Here is a 22,490-nt window from a genome sequence, read left to right on the forward strand (position 1 = left end):
CAGGAACTTACACATGAGCCCCGCAAATTGGCTGGTGCGAGAATCTACTGGCCTGCTGCGCTAAAAAAATTGAAACTTGAAGGGAGAATTGCTCCCCCTTATGTTTTACTGGCTTCTAAGTGGATAACTAATATGTAAGTAAAACAACTTCATGTCCTTATATGGATTTTAATACTTGGTGTAACACAGCTTTGAGAGGAACAGGGCGAATCAGGCAATAACTTCCATATTCCATCATTCAAAATACGTGGATGGCGAAAATTGTTGTCCCATTCCCTCCATTATAAAGATAAACACTGATTGCTTCACTATTATTCTTAATATAAAATCTGGAATAATTTCAGAGTGAGCACTTAGAGGCTCAAGCCGAGGTGAATTGTGGACTCAGTAGGTCTGGCTCAACACTCTTTCTGTCTGTGTTCTGTCAAATGACCTGAGGGACATTTTTTTGCAAATGGTCAAAATTTTAGGAGAGAGTTTTTTTGAACACCTGAACATTCACCTCTCTTACTGAGCAATATGTGGTGACATTTCGGACACTGCAAAGCAGTGAACATTAATCTAACTGCACTGCTTATTGTTATACTAATTCTTGTTGAAAGGGAGACAGCATTTGAAACAGCGAGGTTAGTGTGTAATGTACACAATGCTTGCAGTTTGGTGATGCAGCTGTGGTTATATTGCAGCATTAGAAATTATAGCTAATTAACAAGGATGTAATCTTAAAATAGTCTTCATACGCTGAATCTATCCTCTGCTTCTTGTTACTGTGAGACTGGATGAGACTCTTGTACCTCAGTATGTCTTGTGTCATATATGACATTTGATATGCAAGGCACAAGCTTAAAAGGAAAAGTAGGTTGTTTAGGGATGATGTCAGCAGTACTCCCTGTGTACTCGCTGTGTTCTCTCTGTATCTGCTTGGCTTTCCTTCGGGTGCTTTGGTTTCCCTGCACAGTCCAAAGATGTTCGGGTTAGGTGGATTGGCCATGCTAAATTGCCCCTGAATTTCAGGAGGACTAGCTAAGGTAAATACATATGATTACGAGGAAAGGGCCTGAGTGGGATTGTGGTCACTGCAGACTCGATGGGCTGAATGGCCTCCTTTTGTATTGTAGAATTCAATGAATTCCACTACTTTGAAGGAAAGGTGATGGAAATCTGGAACTTTCTCCAATAAAAACTGATGAAACTGGATATCTGAAAATTTCAAAGTAGAGATTGATAGATTTTTGTTAAGTGAGCATATCAAAGGGATAAACATAGAAAATAGGACAGAAGTAGGCCATTTGGCCCTTTGAACCTCTTCTGCCATTCAACATAACCATGGCTAATCCTCTATCTCAGCGCCACATTCTAGCACTCTTCCCATACTCCTTGATACCTTTCAAGTCCAGAAATCTACTTCATTCTTAAATATATTCAGTAATTTGACCTCCACAGCCATCAGTGGTAGAGAATTCCACAGGTTCAACATGCTCTGAGTGAAGAAATTTCTCCTCATCTCAGTCCTAAATGGCCTATTCTGTATCCTGAGACTGTGACCCCTTGTACTGGACCCCCTTGGGCCTGGAGCCGTGATGGATAAATGGAGTTAAGAGGCAGATCAACCATGATCTAATTGAATGCTGGAAGAGGATCAGTGGGCCAAATGGTCTACTCCTATCCTTAAAGGGGTGCGTGGGCATCACACAATTTGCATAACTTCTAGCCTTTTGCTATTTTGAGTTGAAGGTGTTCGTCATCTTGTTGCGCACATCAGCATGTTTAGGACCAATAAGATGGCACCATTTAACTGGAGGCTGCATATTTTGCAGAACTTTGTTGATTTGAATCCCCCTCCAAGACTTGAGCACAAAAATCAAAGCTGCCACTCTTATACAGTACTGAGACAAATGCTGCACTTTTGGAGGTTGCCGCCTTTGGAAGAGGTTTTATACAGTCTGCCCTCTCAGGTGAAAATCAAAGATCCCGAGGTACTATTTCAAAGAAGAACAGGGCATTATCCCCAGTGTCCTGGCCAATATATATCCTCACAATCAACATCAGAAGAAAACTGATTGTCTGGTCATTATCACACTGCTGTTTCTGGGAACTAGCTGTGTGCATGTTGGATGCTGTGTTTCTTAGATTGTAGCAGTGATTAATCTTCAAAAGTACTTCACTGGCTGTAAAGTGCTTTGGGATATCTGCTGGTTATGAAAGGAGCTATTTAAATTTTCTTTTTATATTTATTAATTTGTTCCAGGGGTGACACCAGTTTTGTGGGTGTGGCTGGCTTCCAGAACCATGTCTTTTTTAATCATGGCTTTAAATCCTCAATCTTAATGATTGTGAAACTTACAATTAATTGTTAAGATTTCGTGGTCTGGTTTGACTGATTTCAGGCAACTCGCACTGGGAAAATCAATACAAACTCATAGAACCTCTGGGCCAATACCTTTTCGAATAGATGGTGGGTGGAGACGACTGTACTCTGTCCATAATCCATGGTCCACCAGTGTAATAATTACTTCTGCCAAAGTAATGCTGTTCTCTATTGTTGTTTGATACTGTTGGATCTGTTAAGTTTTTCCACTCGGTTTGACTTGATGAACCTTGACATTGTCCCAACTGTTTACTGAGGTCGTGTCCTGCAGTACAATTCTTACCATGACTTGAAGAAAAAGCACTAACCTCTTCCAAGATAAGCGCTGTGCCAGACAATAATGGCCATTGTAGAATGGTCAGGCGGTTATTCTGCAGAGGGTGCCCAAATTGGCTGTGATTACGTTTGATAATTTGCTTCTTGGCAGCACATTGAAAACTGCCTCATCTGGGGAATCTCATGTCTAAAGCGGCTTCGGTCATGACTGGTGATACTTTAATGAAGAGAAGAGGGAATAAGACAACAACATGTTATGGAATAGCTCCTGAACATCTGGTCTTTGTAACATAGCTCTTTGTTGCTCTCAGCCTGTAAAGGTAATGTTCTTCAGCAATCCATGGCACTCAGGATTTTAAACATAAACTGTTTTGTTATGCTTGAAGCCGCAGGCTGTTATCTGGCCCTAAATACACAATGATTTTCAAATTAGACACTTGCCTGGCTACATCAGTGACGGAGCCCTTAATATATAACCTGTTCACCAAGTACACAGAATTTGTATCGTGATCTACCTTTCTGATTAACCAGATTAGAAGATAGGTCCATGTCTTCAACTGCCATGAATAGCAAAATTTTCCTAGATTTTTCTCTTGAGAGCACATTTTGCGAGTCAGGCTACTTTGTGGCTGACGTATACACTCTCAACTGATATGCAACTTTGCCCTGGATTTTTCTCTTTTCTGTAGGCTTTGGGTTTGCACTGCTGCTTTGTGAACAGTGAAGCTGTGCAGGAGGAGTGCTGGTGCAGAGGCAGACCTGGTGTGAAGGCTCCCCTCAGTTCTCAGCATCAAGGTGCCTAACATTGTTTCAAAGCCCCCTAAACCTCACCCACCTCATTCCATCCTGCCAAAGCGTGTATTTGCCATAAAAAGCTCACCCTGTACCCACAAGTACAGTCCTCAGATTCCATGCAATATCAATGAAAAACATTGTGCATTCCTTGGGCAAAATATAAACCTCTCATCATCAAATAAAGGCCTCCATCAAGTCCACTATTGATACTGTATTCTGCCATATGAAGGAAGCCTATAATACTTAAACCCTAGCAACACACCAGAGATCTTATCAAATGAACAAACTATCATTACAATCTTTCAATATAGTCATTCATTCTCAGATGAATGGAACACCTCCTGTGCTGAAATCCATTAGCATTTGAAACTCAGTCAAGCACTCATAATAGCCACAGTGCTCCAAACAATTGAGTACTCTTTGAATTGGAAATAACAGAAGGTACTCATTTCAATTTCATAATGGAGTGCCCTCAGTCAATGAGCGGGTGAGATAGTTGGATTTTTCTTTCCAGTGTCAAAAGCAGTGTTTCTGTTAATCAGCCAGAGTTCTAACTACATTTAAAAAGATGACAACACAACCTGACAGGACATTTTGGAACATTTTTTCACTGCATTATGACACTTTCTCCCTTGGAAAAGTACTGTAATGCATGTGAACAACTACACAATGCTGGTCAATATAAGGATCAACTTATCTTTGTGGGATAGATCTTTCTGATGAATCACTGCATTAAAACACATCTGAATGACAATGTAATACCTAACAATGACATTTGACAGTCTGAAAATATTTTACATTTGTCCTTCTGAATGGTTCCAATTCTTCAGCAAGTTTTCCTGCAGAGGAAAACTGATCTCCTCTTGAAAGCAAATTCAAATAATAGCCATTTGCCCACCAAAATGGGCCTTGACACCCAGATGAAAATTCAGCCTTTAGCATCTAACTCTACTTTGAAATATTTGGTGTTAGATATTCAGGTGGGGTGAGGGAGCTCACATGACTGATAACATATCCAAGCCTGTAAACCCAATCACTTGAATTATTTCCTCTGAACAGAGAGAACACTAACACTAAGAAAGTGATTTGTTTTTGGCTTCTACGTTTAATAGAACCATGCTGCCGAGTGTAGGATCTTGGAGTATAACTGTGTTGTGATTTTCTTACTGGACTGGTAATTCAGAAGCCTGGACTAATAGAAAATATGGGCATAATATTTTTTGCATGCCTTTTGAACCCCACATTCGAGGTCAAATGAGGGATAGAAGCCCACACCTTGTGGGAAGCAGTCACTCATTGTGGCTTTCTCCAAAAGTGACCAATTAAACACCATTGGTAGGCTTTCAAAACTAGAGGACCATTCAGAAGCCTTCCATCAATCAGTCTGTATGCATTCTCTGCTTTCCTAACTTTTGCCCTCTTTGCAGCTCCCCTCCTTCTGTTTCACCTTTTGTGTTAGAGTCTCCATCCATCTAAAAACTCACACATTTTAGGACTGTTTCCCTTTAAGTCTTTTCATTCTGCTTACTCGAAATCTGCTTCTTTGCACACGCGCTCAGTCACCTATCCTAAACCTTCTCATTGACCCTAAATGACAGTTTATTTCTGGAATGTGCCTTGGGATCTTTTCTTTAAATCTTTTGAGCATTCATCAAGTTATGGGGTGGCACAGTGGTTAGCGCTACTGCCTCACAGCGCCAGGGACCCAGGTTCGATACATGTCTTTGGTCACTGTCTGCGCAGGGTCTGCACATTCTCAGTGTGCCTGCATGGGCTTCCTCTGAGTGCTCCGATTTCGTCCTACGGTTCAAAAGACAAGCTGCTTAGTGCATCAGCCATGATAAATTCTCCTTCAGTGTACCCAAACAGGCTGTATTATGGTGACTAGGGGATTTTCACAGTTACTTCACTGCAGTGTTAATGTAAACCTATTTGTGACACTATTAAATGAAAAAGGAGGAATAATACGCGTCAAGCAATGACATCAGTTATACTACAGCCTTCAAAATCAAGACTATACCCGAGACTTTTCCTCAGGCCCAAGGGCAGAATAGCATCCTCTACAGTAGCAATAAGATATTTTCCCATTTCCCAAACCAACCAGCTTTGCACCATCTCAAATTAAGTTGTCTACAGGACCCTTATAATCTTCAGACAGGAAACTGGGATGGAACAAAGTGGGGAGGGAATTAAATGTGGCTCTTGATGAGTGAGGTCAATTTCTAATTCAATGCATCATGTTTTTATTCCCGGGTTTATTTTACCTCATGAAATGTAAATAATTCTTTTGCAAGTTGACAGAATTCAACAGAAACTTTCAGCAGAATTGAAGCAATTGCCAGCATTTATCAGCAATTAAAACTTGTCAACTCGTGAAACAAAGTGGCATTGATGTAAAAGTGTGAACACTGGCCACAACGGAAATGTTTTTGCAACAATGTTTTAAAAAGATTGATATGAAAAGGTTTAGAAATCCTTGCGAGAACGATGTACAGTTTTCTTTGTGGTGTGGTTATCTATCTTGTGAAACAGTTCTTGTGCCTGTTGAATCATGAGTATATTTTGCCTGTTTCTGTAGGTCTGGATTGATGCAGCGACTCAGATCTTTTATTCCCTCGGTGCTGGTTTTGGAGTTATAATTGCATTTGCCAGTTATAACAAATTTGATAACAACTGCTATCGGTAAGGCTCCCAAAATTCTTGCAGGTCACAACAATTTTGAAGTTTCCGGTTTTTCCATGATATGCATTTGCACTTTTGTTCTCTCATTATTTTTCACTTGCATAATCTGAATGTAAAACACACTAGTCACACAGTCAGGGGTTGAAAACTTAATGTATACCAATATGTGGACATATGCTGATATGTCCAAAGTTTGTTTATCTGTTCACTTCAATTGTTAGACTATTATTGATTCAGAAGAATTGTGAAATTTAAGTTTGTAAAACTCAGAATAAAAACATACAAACCATTGCAACTGTGAAGAAAACACAGAAATATTGGGAAGAGATTGTATGTGTGTTTGAATTTGAATAAGGGTAGCATGGTGGCACAGTGGTTAGCACTGCTGTCTTACAGTGCCGGGGGCCTGGGTTCAATTCCTGGCGTGGGTCACTGTCTGTCTGTGTGGAGTTTGCACATTCTTCCTGTGTCCTCTGGATGCTCTAGTTTCCTCCCATAGTCCAGAGATGTGCGGGTTAAGTGGATTGTTCATGCTAAATTGCCCCTTAGTGTCAGGGGGTCTGGCTAGGGTAAATGTGTGGGGATTGGGTCTGGATGGAATTGTGGTCAGTGCAGACTCAATGGGCCGAATGGCCTCCTTCTGCACAGTCGGATTCTGTGAATACAACACTCATCTGATGAAGGAGTAGCGATCCGAAAGCTCATGATTCTAAATAAACCTGTTGGACTTTAACCTGGTGTTGTGGGACTTCTTACTTAGCAGGCCAGATTTAATTCCTCCTTTACTGTGGTTGCATCTATTCATATATATTTGTGTATGCGTGCATATCAACAAGTATATCAACCGCTCCCCATCTTCCAAAGTTGGTTTGCTCATAATCCTTAAAGGATGATCGCAGCATTTGTTGTGGTGAATGGTTTGTGACATTTTGGTTCACTTAACAGATGAAAGGATCAAATTAGCAGTTTTAGATCAAAAACTTATGTGTAAATGGTTCAGCCTTGTCTTTTTTATTCTCACATTTTACTTGTTAGCTGTTGGTTTGCAAATCACCCACTCCAGACAGTTTGAAGTCAATATGATTGTGTCTTGTGCAGAATCTGTACAAGGTCATTGGGGTGCATTAGTTACTCCCTTTCTGTTTCATTGCGACACTCTGGAAATAATCTTGTGCAAAAATTTGCTGGACAGGTTTCTTTCATTACCTTGAACTCAATTTATGGAGGACTCTGAAAGTAAGAATGCAACAAGGATTGAAAGTCTACCTTGCTGCAAATGAAAAATGAAACTTCTTGTTGCCTTTATATCCAATACTCTGAAAGTTTAAAGTTTTTAAAATTTTATTTATTAGTGTCACAAGTGGGCTTACATTAACACTGCAATGAAATTACTGTGAAAATCCCTGAGCAGCCACACTCCAGTACCTGTTTGGGTACATCAAGGGGCAATTTAGCATGGCCAGTGCACCTAACCAGCACGTCTTTTGGACTGTGGGAGGAATCTGGAACACCCAGAAGAAACCCATGCAGGCACAGGGAGAACATAGAGACTCTGCACAGTGACCCAAGCTGGGAATTGAACCTGGGTCCCTGGAGCTGTGAGGCAGCAGTGATATCTATTGTGCCACCCTTGGCCTTTCTTTCAACAAATTGAAGTCAAAATCACCCTAATGTTTTTTATTTCTTTCCTTGAGTGACCTTTTAAAGAATGTACTTTGAGCTTCAGACACTACCCATCTAAGAAAATTTGTGTTTTTTATTTAAGAATGAGCAATAATGTGTTTTTTGGCAGCAACTTGTCAAATTAACTGTACGCTGGAGTTATAGCTCCAATTTGCCTTCATGACATTTTGCTCAAATGCACATCTAAGCCAACAGATGATGCAGGACAATAATGCTTATCCTAGCATTTGTGAATCTTTTTTGCATGATTCCATCATATGATAACATGAAGTGAACAAGTTTTATTTTACATCAAACTAGCACTGCAGTTCCAGGTGAATCATCTGATTTACCCCAACACCACCAATCTTGCATCTTTAATTGCATCTACCCTCAACCCCCTCCTGTTTCTCATTTACATTCTGCTCTTCACCGGTTTCATCCATTTCAACACGTACTCTGACAACACCTCGTTCCACCTCCCCACCAGCTCTCTTGACTCCTCCCCAATATCTCTTAATTCCCAGACTAGCTTCCAGTGCAGACATTCATCCCAGCTGAATTATTGAGATGACTAAAGCCATTGTTTCTGGTCCCCGTCACAAACTCAGTCTCCTAACCCCAATTCTGTCAATCTCCCTGGCAATCGTCCGAAGCTGAACCCAACTGTTTGCAACCTTGCTGTCACACTTGATCCCAAGATGAGCTTCTGACCTTCACTAACATTATCTATTTCCATTTCCATAATGTTCCTGATTTAATCCCTGCCTCAGCTCATCCACTGCTGAAACTCTCACCTGTGCTTGTCTGACCTCTGAACTTGACTATTTCAGTGCACTCATGGCTGACCTCCCTCAATCTGCCCTCTGTACATGTGAGGTCATCCAAAGCTTTGCTGCCTGTGTTTTAACTTGCACCAACCTTGATTCATCCATCGCCCCCATGTGCTTGCTGACTTACACTGGTTTCTGAGTAAGTAATCCTTTAATTTTAAAATTTCCACTTGAATTTCATAATTCCTCCATGGCCTGGCTCCTTCTCTGTAACTCCTCCAGCTGTACAACCCTCCCGAATAACCTGCATCCCTTCAATTCTAATGTTTTGAGTGTCCCTGATCTTAATCACTCCAGTATTGGTGATTTTGCCTTCACCTGCAAAACTCTAAGCTCTGAAATTCCCTTCCCAATCCTCTTTGCCTCTTCCTTATTCTCTTCAAGATAAGCCTTAAAATCCATATCTTTGACCAAGCTTTAAATTCATCTGCTACGGTATGTCCTTTAATGGCTTGATGTCAAAATTCGTTGCACTCGTGTGAATCGCTGTGATACATTTTGCTATGTAAAATTTATTGTACATTGAAATTTAATTTGGTTTGAATTTATCCTGGTTCAGACTTTATTAAATAACTGAGGTAAATATACACTGTTGTGGATACAAGCACCCACTTGTCATTGTTATCATTTTAAGCATATTTCTAATAAGTTGTTTAGTTCGTGTATATCCATCAACCTATAGCAAATGTATTTCATAGAAGTGAATTCATGAGTAGTTCCCTCTTCTGTAGACTTTGACCTTCAAGTCTATCCGGTTTGTGGTATATGTGTTATGAAATCTGTTGACTTTGAGCAAAGTGTGACTCTAAAATAAAGTTTAACTAATGTAACACCAAGCCTTTATTTGTACATTCCTGTGCAAAGGTCAAGCGTGACTATTTAAAAAAAACATAATCTGAAAGCTTCCTCTTTGTGCTGGAAATTTGCCGTAATTATTCCAATAAAAACTAGATGGAGAATCCAGTGTTTTCAGCAAAAGTGTAACTTTAAACCAATGAAACAGTGAATTGTCCGAGTTTCACAAAAGTTAATTTAACAGAACAACTCTGGTTTGGCCATTTTCGTTTTGTAACGGTCCCAATTATTAACAGATTTTAAAAAATAGTTAAGAGTTGTTGACAGGTTTAAAACGTGGTTCAAGTTGTAACAGGTAAATGATTTATTGAATGGTTTTTCTTGACTTTCATTGATTCACTGAATTTTATTATCAGAGCTCCGTTGAGAAATCAAACTCCTAAAATAAATGCAGTCGCTGCATATTTTTGCTTTCTTGATTTTTCCAAATACTTTTTGCTTAAATAATATGCAGTGAGGGCACAATAGATGGGAGAAATTACAGCAGGTTAATTAGCTAATTTAATATATCTGTTTTTTTCATGTTTAGCCCTTACGTATAACAAATGATCAGATTGCCATTAATGTCTTCACTGCTTAGAACTGTCATCTAACACAAAACGATTACTATGACTGTGCTGCAGTAGTGACAGATGTAATAAAAGAGTAGCAGTGATGTGACCTTATTAGGTGGAATCAAAGAACCATTGTTAACTTGAGCAGATTTTTATGAAATGCTATCCTACAGTGTTAAAAAATACTTTCTATAAAATTGGTTGTTTGTAATTGCAAAAAATACTCAAAGATTTCCAGCAGTAATGCATGTGAAGGGATTGGGGTGAGAACCAATGCCATTACTTTTTGCTGAGGTTTCTTATCATTTGCTCGCTGTAATTTCAACAGAGCAGCTGAGAAAATGTTAGGGAGCTGATGTAAACAACAGAGGATGAGGAGAAATATTCCCCCTTCCCCATTGCCTTCACTCCACGCTGGAAATAGAACCCTCAGGTACTGGCTTCCGGTCAAGCAAGACCAGAGGCTCAGAACATTTAGATGCAAATCAGTCACCATTTTTAAGCTTGCACACCATGTCCTCACTTTTATATTTTGAATGTTAAGTTCCTGCATCCAGTTCATTATGGGAACTATTTATGTAAACTTGTCACACCACAATGGCACTCTCTTGTTAATAGTAGCCATGTAGAACTCCACTGATGGGACAGTATCATTACAGCAGGATAATTATACAGAGAAGTTTTTATTAGAAAGTACTTGATGTCCTGTAACACTGGGTATGGGATGTTAATGTAAAATGCTACGTTCAGGTCAAGAAGGATTATGAAGTGTGAGAATAATGGGATCCTGGCAAGGAAGAGGATGGGAGGAAGATATATTTAAGTTGAGAGCTGGAGTAAAGAAGGAATTGTGAGGAATGGAAAGGCAGGGAGGGGAGAATGTGGGACCGGCTGGTGAGAAAGGTCTGCTTACTTTTTTCTGTCATGAGATGTGGGTGTTGCTTGCAACAGATCTATATGTTGCCCATCCTTAATTGCCCTTTAGAAGGTGATGGTGAGCTGCTTTCTTTAACTGCTGCAGACCATAAGAGGATGAGGGTGGGAGAGGAGGAAAAGCCGTACGGGAGAAGGAGGAAGAAAATAAAGCTTCAGGGCAATGACATGGAAAGACTGGTGGGGAAGAGGACAGAGGACGACGAAGGAATGGAGGTAGTGATGAGGAGAAAGGCGTAAACTGTGAGGGGGAATGGGGAAGAAAATGGAGATGGTGGAAGCAAAGGCAAAATAATTATTTGGGAGGCGGAGAAGAAGGTCTTTGAGAGAAAAGACTTCTCAACTCCACTGGGCCTCGATTTTTATCTCTGAGCCAGAAAATGCTTGGATTTCCTGTCACTTCTGTCTTTCCATTAGGTCCAATTTCCAAATTAGTTCAGGGAAGAATTAAAGATGTTTAGGCACTCATTTTATCTTGAGTCAAGGTTATTGTTGATCATGGTCCTGATTTTATACTTAGTTCGATGATGAGAGAAAGGGTGATACTTGTGTCAATGAAATGTTTCATTTTTGTGCTGTGTGGAAGAGCAGGGAGGGACTACACTGTGGTCAGTTTTGTTGTCAAATCTTTGCTTATTGGGGATGAACGTTCGTGACTTAGTTACTGTAATTAACTTGATTCTATGACCTGCTCTCACCAACATTGTACCCCATCTCCAACACCTCCATACATAATTGGCCAATCAGCCAGCACTTGTCAAGGTACCAACAGTTATAGTCTAGCTGTCACTCATCCTTCTCTGGCTACAGTATTATGTCGTGACTGGGAAGTGAGATTGAATTTGGTATCATTAACCAAAGCCTTGAATATCTGCTTAGTGTCCTAGGATTCCTTCCTTTAGTGTCAGGTGTTGGAAAGATTAATACCAAAGTTTCAGAGCGCCATTCTAGAAATACTTTCTTGGGACAGGGAGATAAATCCATAAACTGCGACAAATACTGCCATCATCAATAGGATACGTAGATGAACCAGTAAACTAACTTAACCTGGTAAAAATAGGTTCTTTACCCAAATTATGCCTGGGAGAGGGCAGAGGCTGCCTTTTTTCTTGAGTGAGAGAAGAAAAGGACAACATGTCTTGAGCAGTTGTGAAGTGCAGATGTCAATGCATCAAACTCCATGGAATAAAAACTGTAGTTCTCTGCTGTGTAATAATTAAGACAAATGTCAAGATGACGTGCAAAATCGATGGGTGGGTAGATTAAATCAAGCATTTAGAAAGCAGTAAGGGGTAATTCTGACACAGATGCTTACATTTAAGTTCAATTTTTACAATTTGTCTTCACAGTGTCAAGCAAATACTAAACTCTGCTCTTCGTGATCAGAACTCAGGCACACGTGTGCTGCCACCCTGTGCCTCAGTGGTAGATACACATGCAGACTTTCACGCAGACTGACATAAGGAATTGTTAACATATTTTGAATACTAGTGGATTCCCTGCGCTTTTCCCACATGGAAATAAATTTATTGGTGATGCTATAGATATAGGAATGAGAAGTAACAGCTTGTGGGGCGTGTGGAAGTTCTATGAAGTGGTAGTCTGTGGCAAAGTGTATTATATGTGTGACTTGTGCCACAGATGGCAATGATAAAATAAGTTGACAATTTTAATATCTTTCCAGATGATGACTCCCCACATTGCCTATGTGATTGCCAGACCACAGATGCATTTTCAACTTGGCACTTAGGCTTAAAATTCCAATTGGCCACCCATTATAGAAACTGCTTGATCTTCTTACCATTGAGATCAACTGAAATAGGGGAAAAGACAGTCAGTTTCTCTAATAGATAGCTAATCTCCATCTCCACTTTGACACATTTGGTGCTAAGTTAAAATTGAGATCACCAAGGGCTTGCTGCAGATGAGGTGGGGTTTTAACACTAGTGTCCATTTTGTCTTTGTTTTCATATCTCTATTATAAATTCCTATTCTCAATCTTATCATAGAAACTGCCTTACCCTAGGTGAAGTGGTGTCACCACTGGCAGATAGGTGAATAGTAGTCTTGACGTGTTCAAAAGGCATTGTAAATTTAGGCATAGGAATTGACAATGGAAAACATTAACAAGAGGAGTAGAGCCCAACCTAAGATTATGAGAGATATGTACAGAGTGGATAAGGAGCAGCTGTTCCCCTTACTTGGAGTGTCAGTCATGAAGGGACATGATGAGGGTCAGGATGTTTAGAGGGAATGTGAGGAAAAATATTTTAATCAGGGGGTGGTGACGGTCTGGAATGTGCTGCCTGGGAGGGTGATAGAGTTGGGTTGCCTCACATCCTTTAAAAAGATAAGCACCTGGAATGTCACAACATTCAGGGCTACGGGCCAAGTGCTAGCAGATGGGATTAGGAGGGAGTTCAGGTGTCTTTAATGTGTCGGTGCAGACTCGATGGGCCATAGGGCCTCTGTATGATTCTGCGATTGAATGATTCTATTCTAAGGTTTGTAATGTATTGTAGGCAGAATGGTACTCACTTCCTTCTTTTTAGTTACCTATTAGCCCTTCTACTTTGCGATCATGGAAAAAAATAAACATTTGATTGTTCGGGTAATTAGGATTAAGTCACTGTAATTTTATCTTCCGGGGAGCGGGGGTGAGATTAAAATGTGTTTGATATTAAAATGTGATTTCTCTTTCCTTGCCCAGCGATGCGATTCTTACCAGCTCCATCAACTGTGTAACGAGCTTCTTCTCCGGATTTGCAATTTTCTCTGTGTTGGGCTATATGGCATTCAGGCATGGAGTTGATATTTCAGAAGTGGCAACAGATGGTAAGCACTTTCATACAGATTCAAATCTTCATTCTCAGCCGCAAAAGCAAAAATACTGCCGATGCCAAAAATCTGAAATAAAAACAAACTGCCAGAAATGAACAAAGAACAGCACAAGTCTGTGATGACATAGATGCCTCTCTAATCTAACCTTTTCTTGCCTCTATGTGGTCCATTTCCCTCTAATCCCTGCCTATTCATGTATTTATCCAGATGCCTCTTGAATGTTCTTATTGAATCTGCTTCCACCACCACCTCCAGCAGCAAGTTCCAGGTACTCACCACCCTCTGTATGGAAATGTTTCCCTTCTCACTTTCAACTTGTGCCCCAAAATAATTGATCCTGGGATTTTCCACTCTATCCAAGCCTAACATAATCTTGTAAACCTCTATCAGGCCCCCTCTCATCCTCCGACGCAGCAAGGAAAACAATCCAAGTTTGTTCAACCTTTCTTCATAGCCCATATCCTCCATACCTGGCAACATCCTGGTAAATCTCTTCTGCACTCTTTCCAATGCATCAACATTCCTTCCAGCGGCAACCAGAATGTACACAATACTCCACATGTAGCCAAACCAAAGTTTTATATAGCTGCAACATGATTTTCCAATTCCTATACTCAATGCCCCATACGATGAAAGTCAGCATGCCATACACCTTCTTGTCCACCTGAGTTGTCACCTTCAGAGAACTGTGGAACTGCACACTTAAATCCCTCTGCATGCTAAGATTTCTAAGAGCTTTACCATTTACTGTATATTTTCCTTCTGCAGTAGACCTTTCAAATCACCTCACATTTGTCCAGATTAAATTCCATCTGCCATATTTCAGCCCAGGTCTCCAGCCAATTTATACCCTCTGACAATCCTCGTCTCACTATCCGCTGCTCCCCCAATCTGCAAACTTACCAATTAGACCACCTACATTTTCCTCAAAATCATTTATATATATAATTACAAACATTAGAGGCCTCAGCACCGACCCTTGTGGACACCGCTTGTCACAGACCTCCATTTAGAAGAGTATCCTTCTACTACTAGTCTCTGCTTTCTAGGCCCAAGTCAGTTTGTATCCATCTTACCACAGAACATTACAACACAGAAATAGGCCTTTTGGCCCTTCTTGGCTGTGCCGAACTATTTTTCTGCCTAGTCCCACTGTCCTGCACCTGGACCATATCCCTCCACACCCCTCTCACCCATGTACCTGTCCAAATTTTTCTTAAATGTTAAAAGTGAGCCCGCATTTACCATTTCATCTGGCAGCTCATTCCACACTCCCACCACTCTCTGTGTGAAGAGCCTCCCCTAATCCTCCCTTTAAACTTTTCCTCCTTAACCCATGTCCTCTAGTTTTTTTCCTCCCCTACCCTCAGTGGAAAAAGCTTGCTTGCATTCACTCTATCTATACCCACCATAATTTTATACACCTCTATCAAATCTCCCCTCATTCTTCTACGCTTCAGGGAATAAAGTCCTAACTTATTCAACCTTTCTCTGAAACTCAGTTTCTCAAGTCCCGGCAACATCCTTGTAAACCTTCTCTGCACTCTTTCAACCTTATTAATATCCTCCCTGTAATTAGGTGACCAAAACGGCACACAATATTCTAAATTTGGCCTCACCAATGTCATATACAACCTCACCATAACATTCCAACTCTTGTACTCAATACTTTGATGTATAAAGTCCAATGTACCAAAAGCACTCTTTATGACGCTATCTACCTGTGACGCCACTTTTAGGGAATTATGTATCTGTATTTCCAGATCCCTCTGTTCTACTGTACTGTATTCAGTGTCCTACCATTTACCTTGTATGTTCTACCTTGGCTTGTCCTTCCAAGGTGCAAAACCTCACACTTGTCTGCATTAGACTTCATCTGCCATTTTTCAGCCCATTTTTCTAGCTGGTCCAAATCCCTCTGCAAGCTTTGAAAACCTTCCTCACTGTCCAATATACCTCTAATCTTTGTATCATCAGCAAATTTGCTGATCCAATTTACCACATTATCTTCTAGATCATTGACATAGATGACAAACAAGAATGGACCCAGCACTGATCCCTGTGGCACACCACTAGTCACAGGCCTCCACTCAGAGAAGCAATCCTCCATTACCACTCTCTTGCTTCTTCAATTGAGCCAATGCCTAATCCAATTTACTACCTCTCCATGTATACCTAGTGACTGAACCTTCCTAACTAACTTCCCATGAAGGACCTTGTCAAAGGCCTTACCTAAGTCCATGTAGACAACATGCTATTGCCTTCCCTTCATCCACTTTCCTGGTAGCCCCCTCGAAAAACTCTAATAGATTGGTTAAACATGATCTACCACGCACAAAGCCATGTTGACTCTCCCTAATAAGTCCCTGTCCATCCAAATATTTGTAGATCCTATCTCTTAGTACTCTTTCCAATAATTTACCTACTACTGACGTCAAAGTTACCGGCCTATAATTTCCCGGATTACTTTTTGAGCCTTTTTTAAACAATGTGAGCTATCCTCCAATCATCCGGCACTTCACCCATGGATAAATCCCTCTTTCAAAATCATTTATATATGTATATATTACAAACATTAGAGGCTCTAGCACTGATCCTTTTAAATATATCTGCCAGCTCATCTCTGATCCCATATTACTTTACCTTTTGTATCAGCCTGCCATGAGGAACCTTATTGAAGGCTTTACTAAAGTTTCAGCAGAGCCAATTCTGGTGAGAGGCCACAGACCCAAAACATGCCAGGATTTTCCAGCTCCCCCACAACGGTGGCGGAGGCTCACCATTGGCCAATGGCAGGATCTTCTGCTCCCCCACAAAGTCAGCGACCATTTTCATTGCTTGCTGGCTGTCTGACTGGGAAACCCACCATGAAGATTCCTGAAATAAGTCAGCCGAGACCGGAGTCCCGTCACTATATTCCCTTTTATTTACAAGTTTTGCACAAGGATCAGTTCTGGGACCTCTGTTGTTGTAATGCATATAAATGATTTGGAGGAAAATGTGGGTGGTCTGATTAGTAAATTTGCAGATTTGGGGGGAGTAGAGGATAGTGACGAGGATTGTTAGAGGATAATTCATAAGAGTGCTACAGGTTTTGTGGCAGCATCTGGAATACCAGGAGACCTGACACTCCCAGTTATATATACAGAAAAGACTCCCTGATTGAACAGCCAATAATAAATTCAGTCAGGGAGTTTGTATTCTAAGAGGCCAACCTCAATGGCCAGTTGTTTTCACTGCAGTTGCCTTTCGACAGGACTGGAAGATCTTTAAGTGGGAAGGGCCAGAAAATTCCACACAGGCTCCGTTTCTCTCTCTGCAGATGCTGCCAGACCAGCTGAGTCTTTGCCTCATTTCTTGTCTTCATCACACAGTTTCAGTTTAATATCCTATTGTCAGACTGCAAACCATTGAACATAAGAAATAGGAGCAAGAGTAGGCCATCTAGCCCTTCGAGCCTGCCCCGCCATTCAATAAGATCATAGTTGATCTGAAGTGGATCAGTTCCACTTTCCCGCTTTCTCCCTATAACCCTTAATTCCCTTGTCTGTCAGAAACATTGAAAAAGATGCAAGTTGTTCTGAAGCTCAGAGTAGAGATTTAGGCTGTGATTCTCCCAAAAACGCTGAACTGGTGGGAAAACTGTTCTAGATCCCAACTGTTTTGTCAGTTCAGCTTCTCACCTGAATCTCTGCGCTCTGTGCACTGCAGACGTCCCAGTTATAAATATCATTAAAAACCCGGAGGTGGGGCCTATTCGTGCTAGAGTTTGACAGTCCTGGAACCCTGTGCACGCGCAGTGGTCCCGATCTGTCAGACTCCCCGATTGCTGGTCAGCCTGATTCGCTGGCCAGTCTGGGAATCAACACAGTGCTGCCCCTCCAGCCACCCCCCCCACCCATTGCCCGATCACAGCCCCTACAACAATTCCCAGGCCAGCCCTGAACCCCTCCTTCGCCTCCGGAGCACCCCGATGCACAGCCCAATTCCCCTCCACCAGGGGCAATGCCCCCACCCTCCTCACCCTGGCAGGCCCACCCCGGCAGACCACCCCCTCCCCCAGACCGACCCCCTGGCGGTTCCCAATTGTCCCCCCCCCCTTCATTCCAGTGGGGTCTCCCGCTAATTCGCCAAACGCGGGGAGTTCATTTAAACCCTGCTGGAATGGAGCACTCCTGGCAGGGTGGGAGATTCAGTCTAGACCGGATAGTCACATTTAAAAGACATTTAAAACATTTTAAAAACAGATTCAATTTACTTACCTGCCTTCCCGCCGGTTTCCAGCACAGTCTGACAGGCGACTGCTCGCCAGCTCTGGGAGATGCACACGCATTCTCGGCGCAAATCCCGGAACAAGGCTGGCAACGCACATCTCCCACCCCAACCCGCCAGAAAAGTTGCAGGTTGCGATGGGAAAATCGCAGCCTTGTTTTCTTGAAGTGGTGATAAAGGTTGGAATGCAGCCTATGACGTGTATTCAAAGAATGACATCTTTATCAAATCAATTAAAAAAACAATAATAAGAGGGAAAGCAGCTAACATGTATAATGAACTTGGATTTTAGGAAAGCCATTTACGTCAATGATTTAATCCAATTGGACAGGGTCCCAAAGTCAACATTAGGTTTTTCAGCACTTTAAATAGAAAGTGCAAGTTTGTTACTCTGGGAAGTTACTGCAGAATGGGAGTGGAACAGCTGTGGAAAGAATGACTCTTTCTGCAAAGATAAAAAGAAAATCTACTTCCTTGCTCTTGTCTGGATATTTTCAGAATAGAAGTTGTGTGCTTTAGGGACACGCTTTCTGTTGCTCCATCTTAGAAATTAATCATTTAAAAATCACTACCCAGATGCCCAAAGCTGTAATAAACACCATTAAAATGCTGCTTACCAAAGGTCAAAAATAACTTACAGTCGGATGCTTTTGAGCTTCATCCCAGTATTTCAGTCATGCACACTCTACCCATTCATACCTGAATACCTACAAAAGGAGCAGAACCACAATTTGCATATTTAAGTAGCCCACTGCCATCTTCCGGATGGGTGTACTACCTGCCTGTTTTCCAGCTCACCTCAGCACGGAGGCACACTGCTTCCTCATAGCGCCAAGGACCGAGGTTCAATTCCAGTCTTGGGTGACTGTCTGTGTGGAGTTTGCACGTTCTCCAACTGTCTGCATGGGTTTCCTCCAGGTGCTCCGGTTCCCTCCCATGCACCAAAGATATGCAAGTTAGGTTGATTGACCATGCTGAATTGACCCTTGGTGTCAGCAGGATTATCATGGTAAATGTGGCGAAGGTATGTTATGGGAATAGGGCCTGGCTGGGACTGTTGTCAGTGCAGGCCTGATGGGCCTCCTTCTGCACTGGAGGAATTCTCTGAAAGTCGCATGGGTTGAGGTGAAGTGGTAAGTCCTGCCCATTTTCAACCTGTGCCTGAAAATAGAGGTGAAAATTGCCCCTCTGTCAGTAGAAACACAACTTCATTGTTTGTTTGTTTCGTTTTCCAACCTTGTTCCAAATTATTTTGAATAACAAATACCTGTTCTCATGATATAGAGAAATATTTTCCACTTGAGTTTTTCTTGTTTTGAACTGGAACAATGGAAAAAAAATTCAAAATGTATCTGAGATGATTTGATTGCTTCATTAACAAATTGTGACAATGGAAGTTGACAAAAGAAAATTGAAGGAGAAATGGGGCAAATAAGGAAACTTGACACAAATGTGTGGAAAAAACAAACATGACAAAGGAAAACAGGGTTTGTGGATAGTGGAATGTGCAGTTATCAGAATTCTAACTTACAAATGTTTTGGAATGAAGTTCTATTGCATCTCAGACAAATTCATAACTGAATGTGGGTCAATCGCTGAGAAGAATAAATGGAAAGCTGTGAGCACTGGATATTTGAAACAGAAGTCTTGTTGAGTGCATGTCCACTGTAAATGGAGTGGAAAGGCAGCAAATCCAGAGAAAATGGCATAACCACCGTGGAAATACATCCCGTTGAAAGTCCATTGAGATTCTGGGTTGGATTTTCACGGAGTTGTGGAGACTTTGTGGACCTCTAAAAATGGTGGTTAGAACCTGATTCCTCCCAGCTCTATTCCCAACACCCCCAATTCATGTCAAGGTGGGAGAAGGGTGTGAGCTAGTGTGGATGCTGAATCTGCACTCCTCACCTGGCTGGTTCCATTATAGGGATGAGTATGCCTCATTATGTATTCTTAGATGAGAGCCCAGACATTTATTAATCTAGTGAAACAGCTGTGCCCAAAGGAAAATGTTGCTTAATTCATAGCTTTTCCTCTTTGATCTATTTATCAATTTTTATTTAGACAAAATAAAGAGGTATCAAATACTTACAGTTTCTGCTATTGATACTTTAGGTCTACTTGACTTATAGAGCTGCAATTAAGCAGTTTTTAAAAGAAGTTATGAATTAATGCCTTTTTAAATGCCTTTTTGCACATGGTATTGTTGCTATAGGATTGATTCTGCGCAGAGTGTAAACTGAGTGAATGGGCATGAAAGTGCTGTAGGCTGGCATGGGGGCCATTGCAGATGGGTAGAGAATCATGTATTGGTATGGAGGCTATGAGGGACTATGGGTGAAGCAGCATAGGTTAGGAACAATTTTTCTTTTGAAGAACAGATTTTCTTTCCTTTGGGATTATACTTCAGAAATTCCCTGAATTATTATTGCTGTTATTAAAATTACCAAAGTTTCTCATTTTGAACTTCAGCAAGTTCAGAACTAGACAGTGACCGAGCTAAAGATTGAGTAGAAGGTGAAATCTTGGTTCAGGTTTTGATGTTTGCTTTAAGATTGTTGAAAATGAATTGAATTGAAATGAATTGGGGGAAGGGGGGAGGGATGGAGGGAGAGAACTAGACTTCTCTTTTTAAAACTCAGTAAGTTGCTGTCAGGCTTCTGTTTTGGGTTTATCCAGACAACCCTCTCAGAAACCATTCAGAAACCAGATTATTTAGTTCCAGACCTGGTCAGAGATCAGTGTTATCGTCAGTCCTTTATTTGTATACAGGAACCTTTGGCTTTTGAGGCTAATAAAGCATAAATCCTGGAACTATTTCCTTGCTCTACATTAAAGTTATGTGGCATTTTGTTGTTTATAGAGGGCACATTTGTAATTAAGTGTAATTTTAATGATTACTTTACCGTGCACTATTCCATTTGCAGGTCCGGGCTTAGTATTTGTTATCTATCCTGAAGCAATCTCGACTCTCCCAGGGTCATCATTTTGGGCAGTTATGTTCTTCATAATGCTGCTGACATTGGGAATTGACAGCTCGGTGAGTAGGGTACAATTTTATCTTTTGTTCTTCATCATTTTAAACCATAGTAGCTCATTGAATTGCATAGAGTGGGAGTTAATGTAGACTGTCATGGCATGAAACATGGTGGCTGTGTCCTCTTAACCACAGGCCGTGCCACAAATCAGTCCCCTAGACATGAGACAAACCCCTCATGGTTAAATTAGAGGTGGGAAGGAGCCGATATAAGAAACTAGCCTGCTTGCACTGGGATGTCAATTAGGATCGTCAATGAGCCAATTGACACCAATGATCCCTGAGCCCACTGGAATTTAGTGGTGACTAAGGAATTAGATAGAAGTAACTCTGATTTCCTGTGTCTCCCAAAGGCTTCCCAGCAAACCCTACTGGGTCTTCCATTGGTCTAGCAGGGGTTTCCCTTGTTGTCAGGCACTCAGGGATCAATTGAGGAACCCAGAAATGTGGAAAGGCACCTACTTTGGCCTTCAATATCCCCCCCACCTTGCTCCAGCCTCCTTGGCAATGACCCCATCCCACCCTCACTTAGGATCCTGGGATCCAACAATGATTCCTGATGAAGTCTCTGGAGCATAACCAGTATCAACCACTGCTCCCAGCAATGGAGGGCTGCTGGCCTATGATTGCCCTTGGCTGATGGATTTTCCATTGCTTGGAGTTTTAAATCCTGGGGAAGGCCTGACACTAGCTATTTAAGTGCCTGGCTTTCAATTTGCTTGTGCCTACTCCATGGAAGTAACACAGGTTTCCCACCAATTCTCAAACCAGTGGGTGAGAATCCCATTACAAATATTAAATCTAGTTCATGGAATATACAGCAAGAAACAAGCCATTGAACCCACCTACTCTGCCCTCGTGTTTAGCTTTCACTCAAATGCAACACATGGCTTGAGAACAACTCAGTATAATTGTTTAGAGACAAAATATATCACACTTTTGGGATCAAAAATAAACAGATTTTTAGTAACAAATTCTTCATAACACGTCTGTATATGTGATGAGCTGCAGCAATATATTTCAATTTTCCCTTGGTTCTCATGGTGTTCACTTTAAAACCTGAGTAAGAGGCAAATTATACACCAGATTTCCAATCTATAGTACCTACTGTCCAACTACCACAATGATATAAGTGCAAACTAGGAAAACCATCTGTTCTGGATTAAACTCCCCTAACTTGCAGTTAGGGGGAATGGCAGTTGGGAAATAGCAATCATAATATAATAAAGTTCAATATTGAGTTGGGAAAGGGTAAAAATCAGTCACGGATTGAAACAGGACAAATCTTAGGAGTCTAAAAGTTGAACTGGAGTAGGTTGATTGGAAACACATTTTGATGGATGAAACAGTGGATGAAAACTGGGAGACTTTTAAAGAAAAGA

General features: G+C 41.2%; 1 protein-coding gene across 1 annotated transcript in view; it reads left to right on the top strand.

The window, feature by feature from the left end:
- The window catches only part of slc6a2 (solute carrier family 6 member 2), a 151,213-nt gene that overhangs the window by 89,297 nt on the left and 39,426 nt on the right, over positions 1-22,490 (top strand). The window contains exons 6-8 of the mRNA XM_080187021.1: positions 6,018-6,121; positions 13,669-13,793; positions 20,999-21,111. Of these exons, the coding sequence (XP_080043147.1) occupies positions 6,018-6,121; positions 13,669-13,793; positions 20,999-21,111 (342 nt within the window). The remainder of the gene's footprint in view (positions 1-6,017; positions 6,122-13,668; positions 13,794-20,998; positions 21,112-22,490) is intronic.

The sequence above is a fragment of the Carcharhinus amblyrhynchos genome, chromosome 4 (assembly GCF_965287045.1).
Source record: "Carcharhinus amblyrhynchos chromosome 4, sCarAmb.v2.hapA, whole genome shotgun sequence".
NCBI lineage: Eukaryota > Metazoa > Chordata > Chondrichthyes > Carcharhiniformes > Carcharhinidae > Carcharhinus > Carcharhinus amblyrhynchos.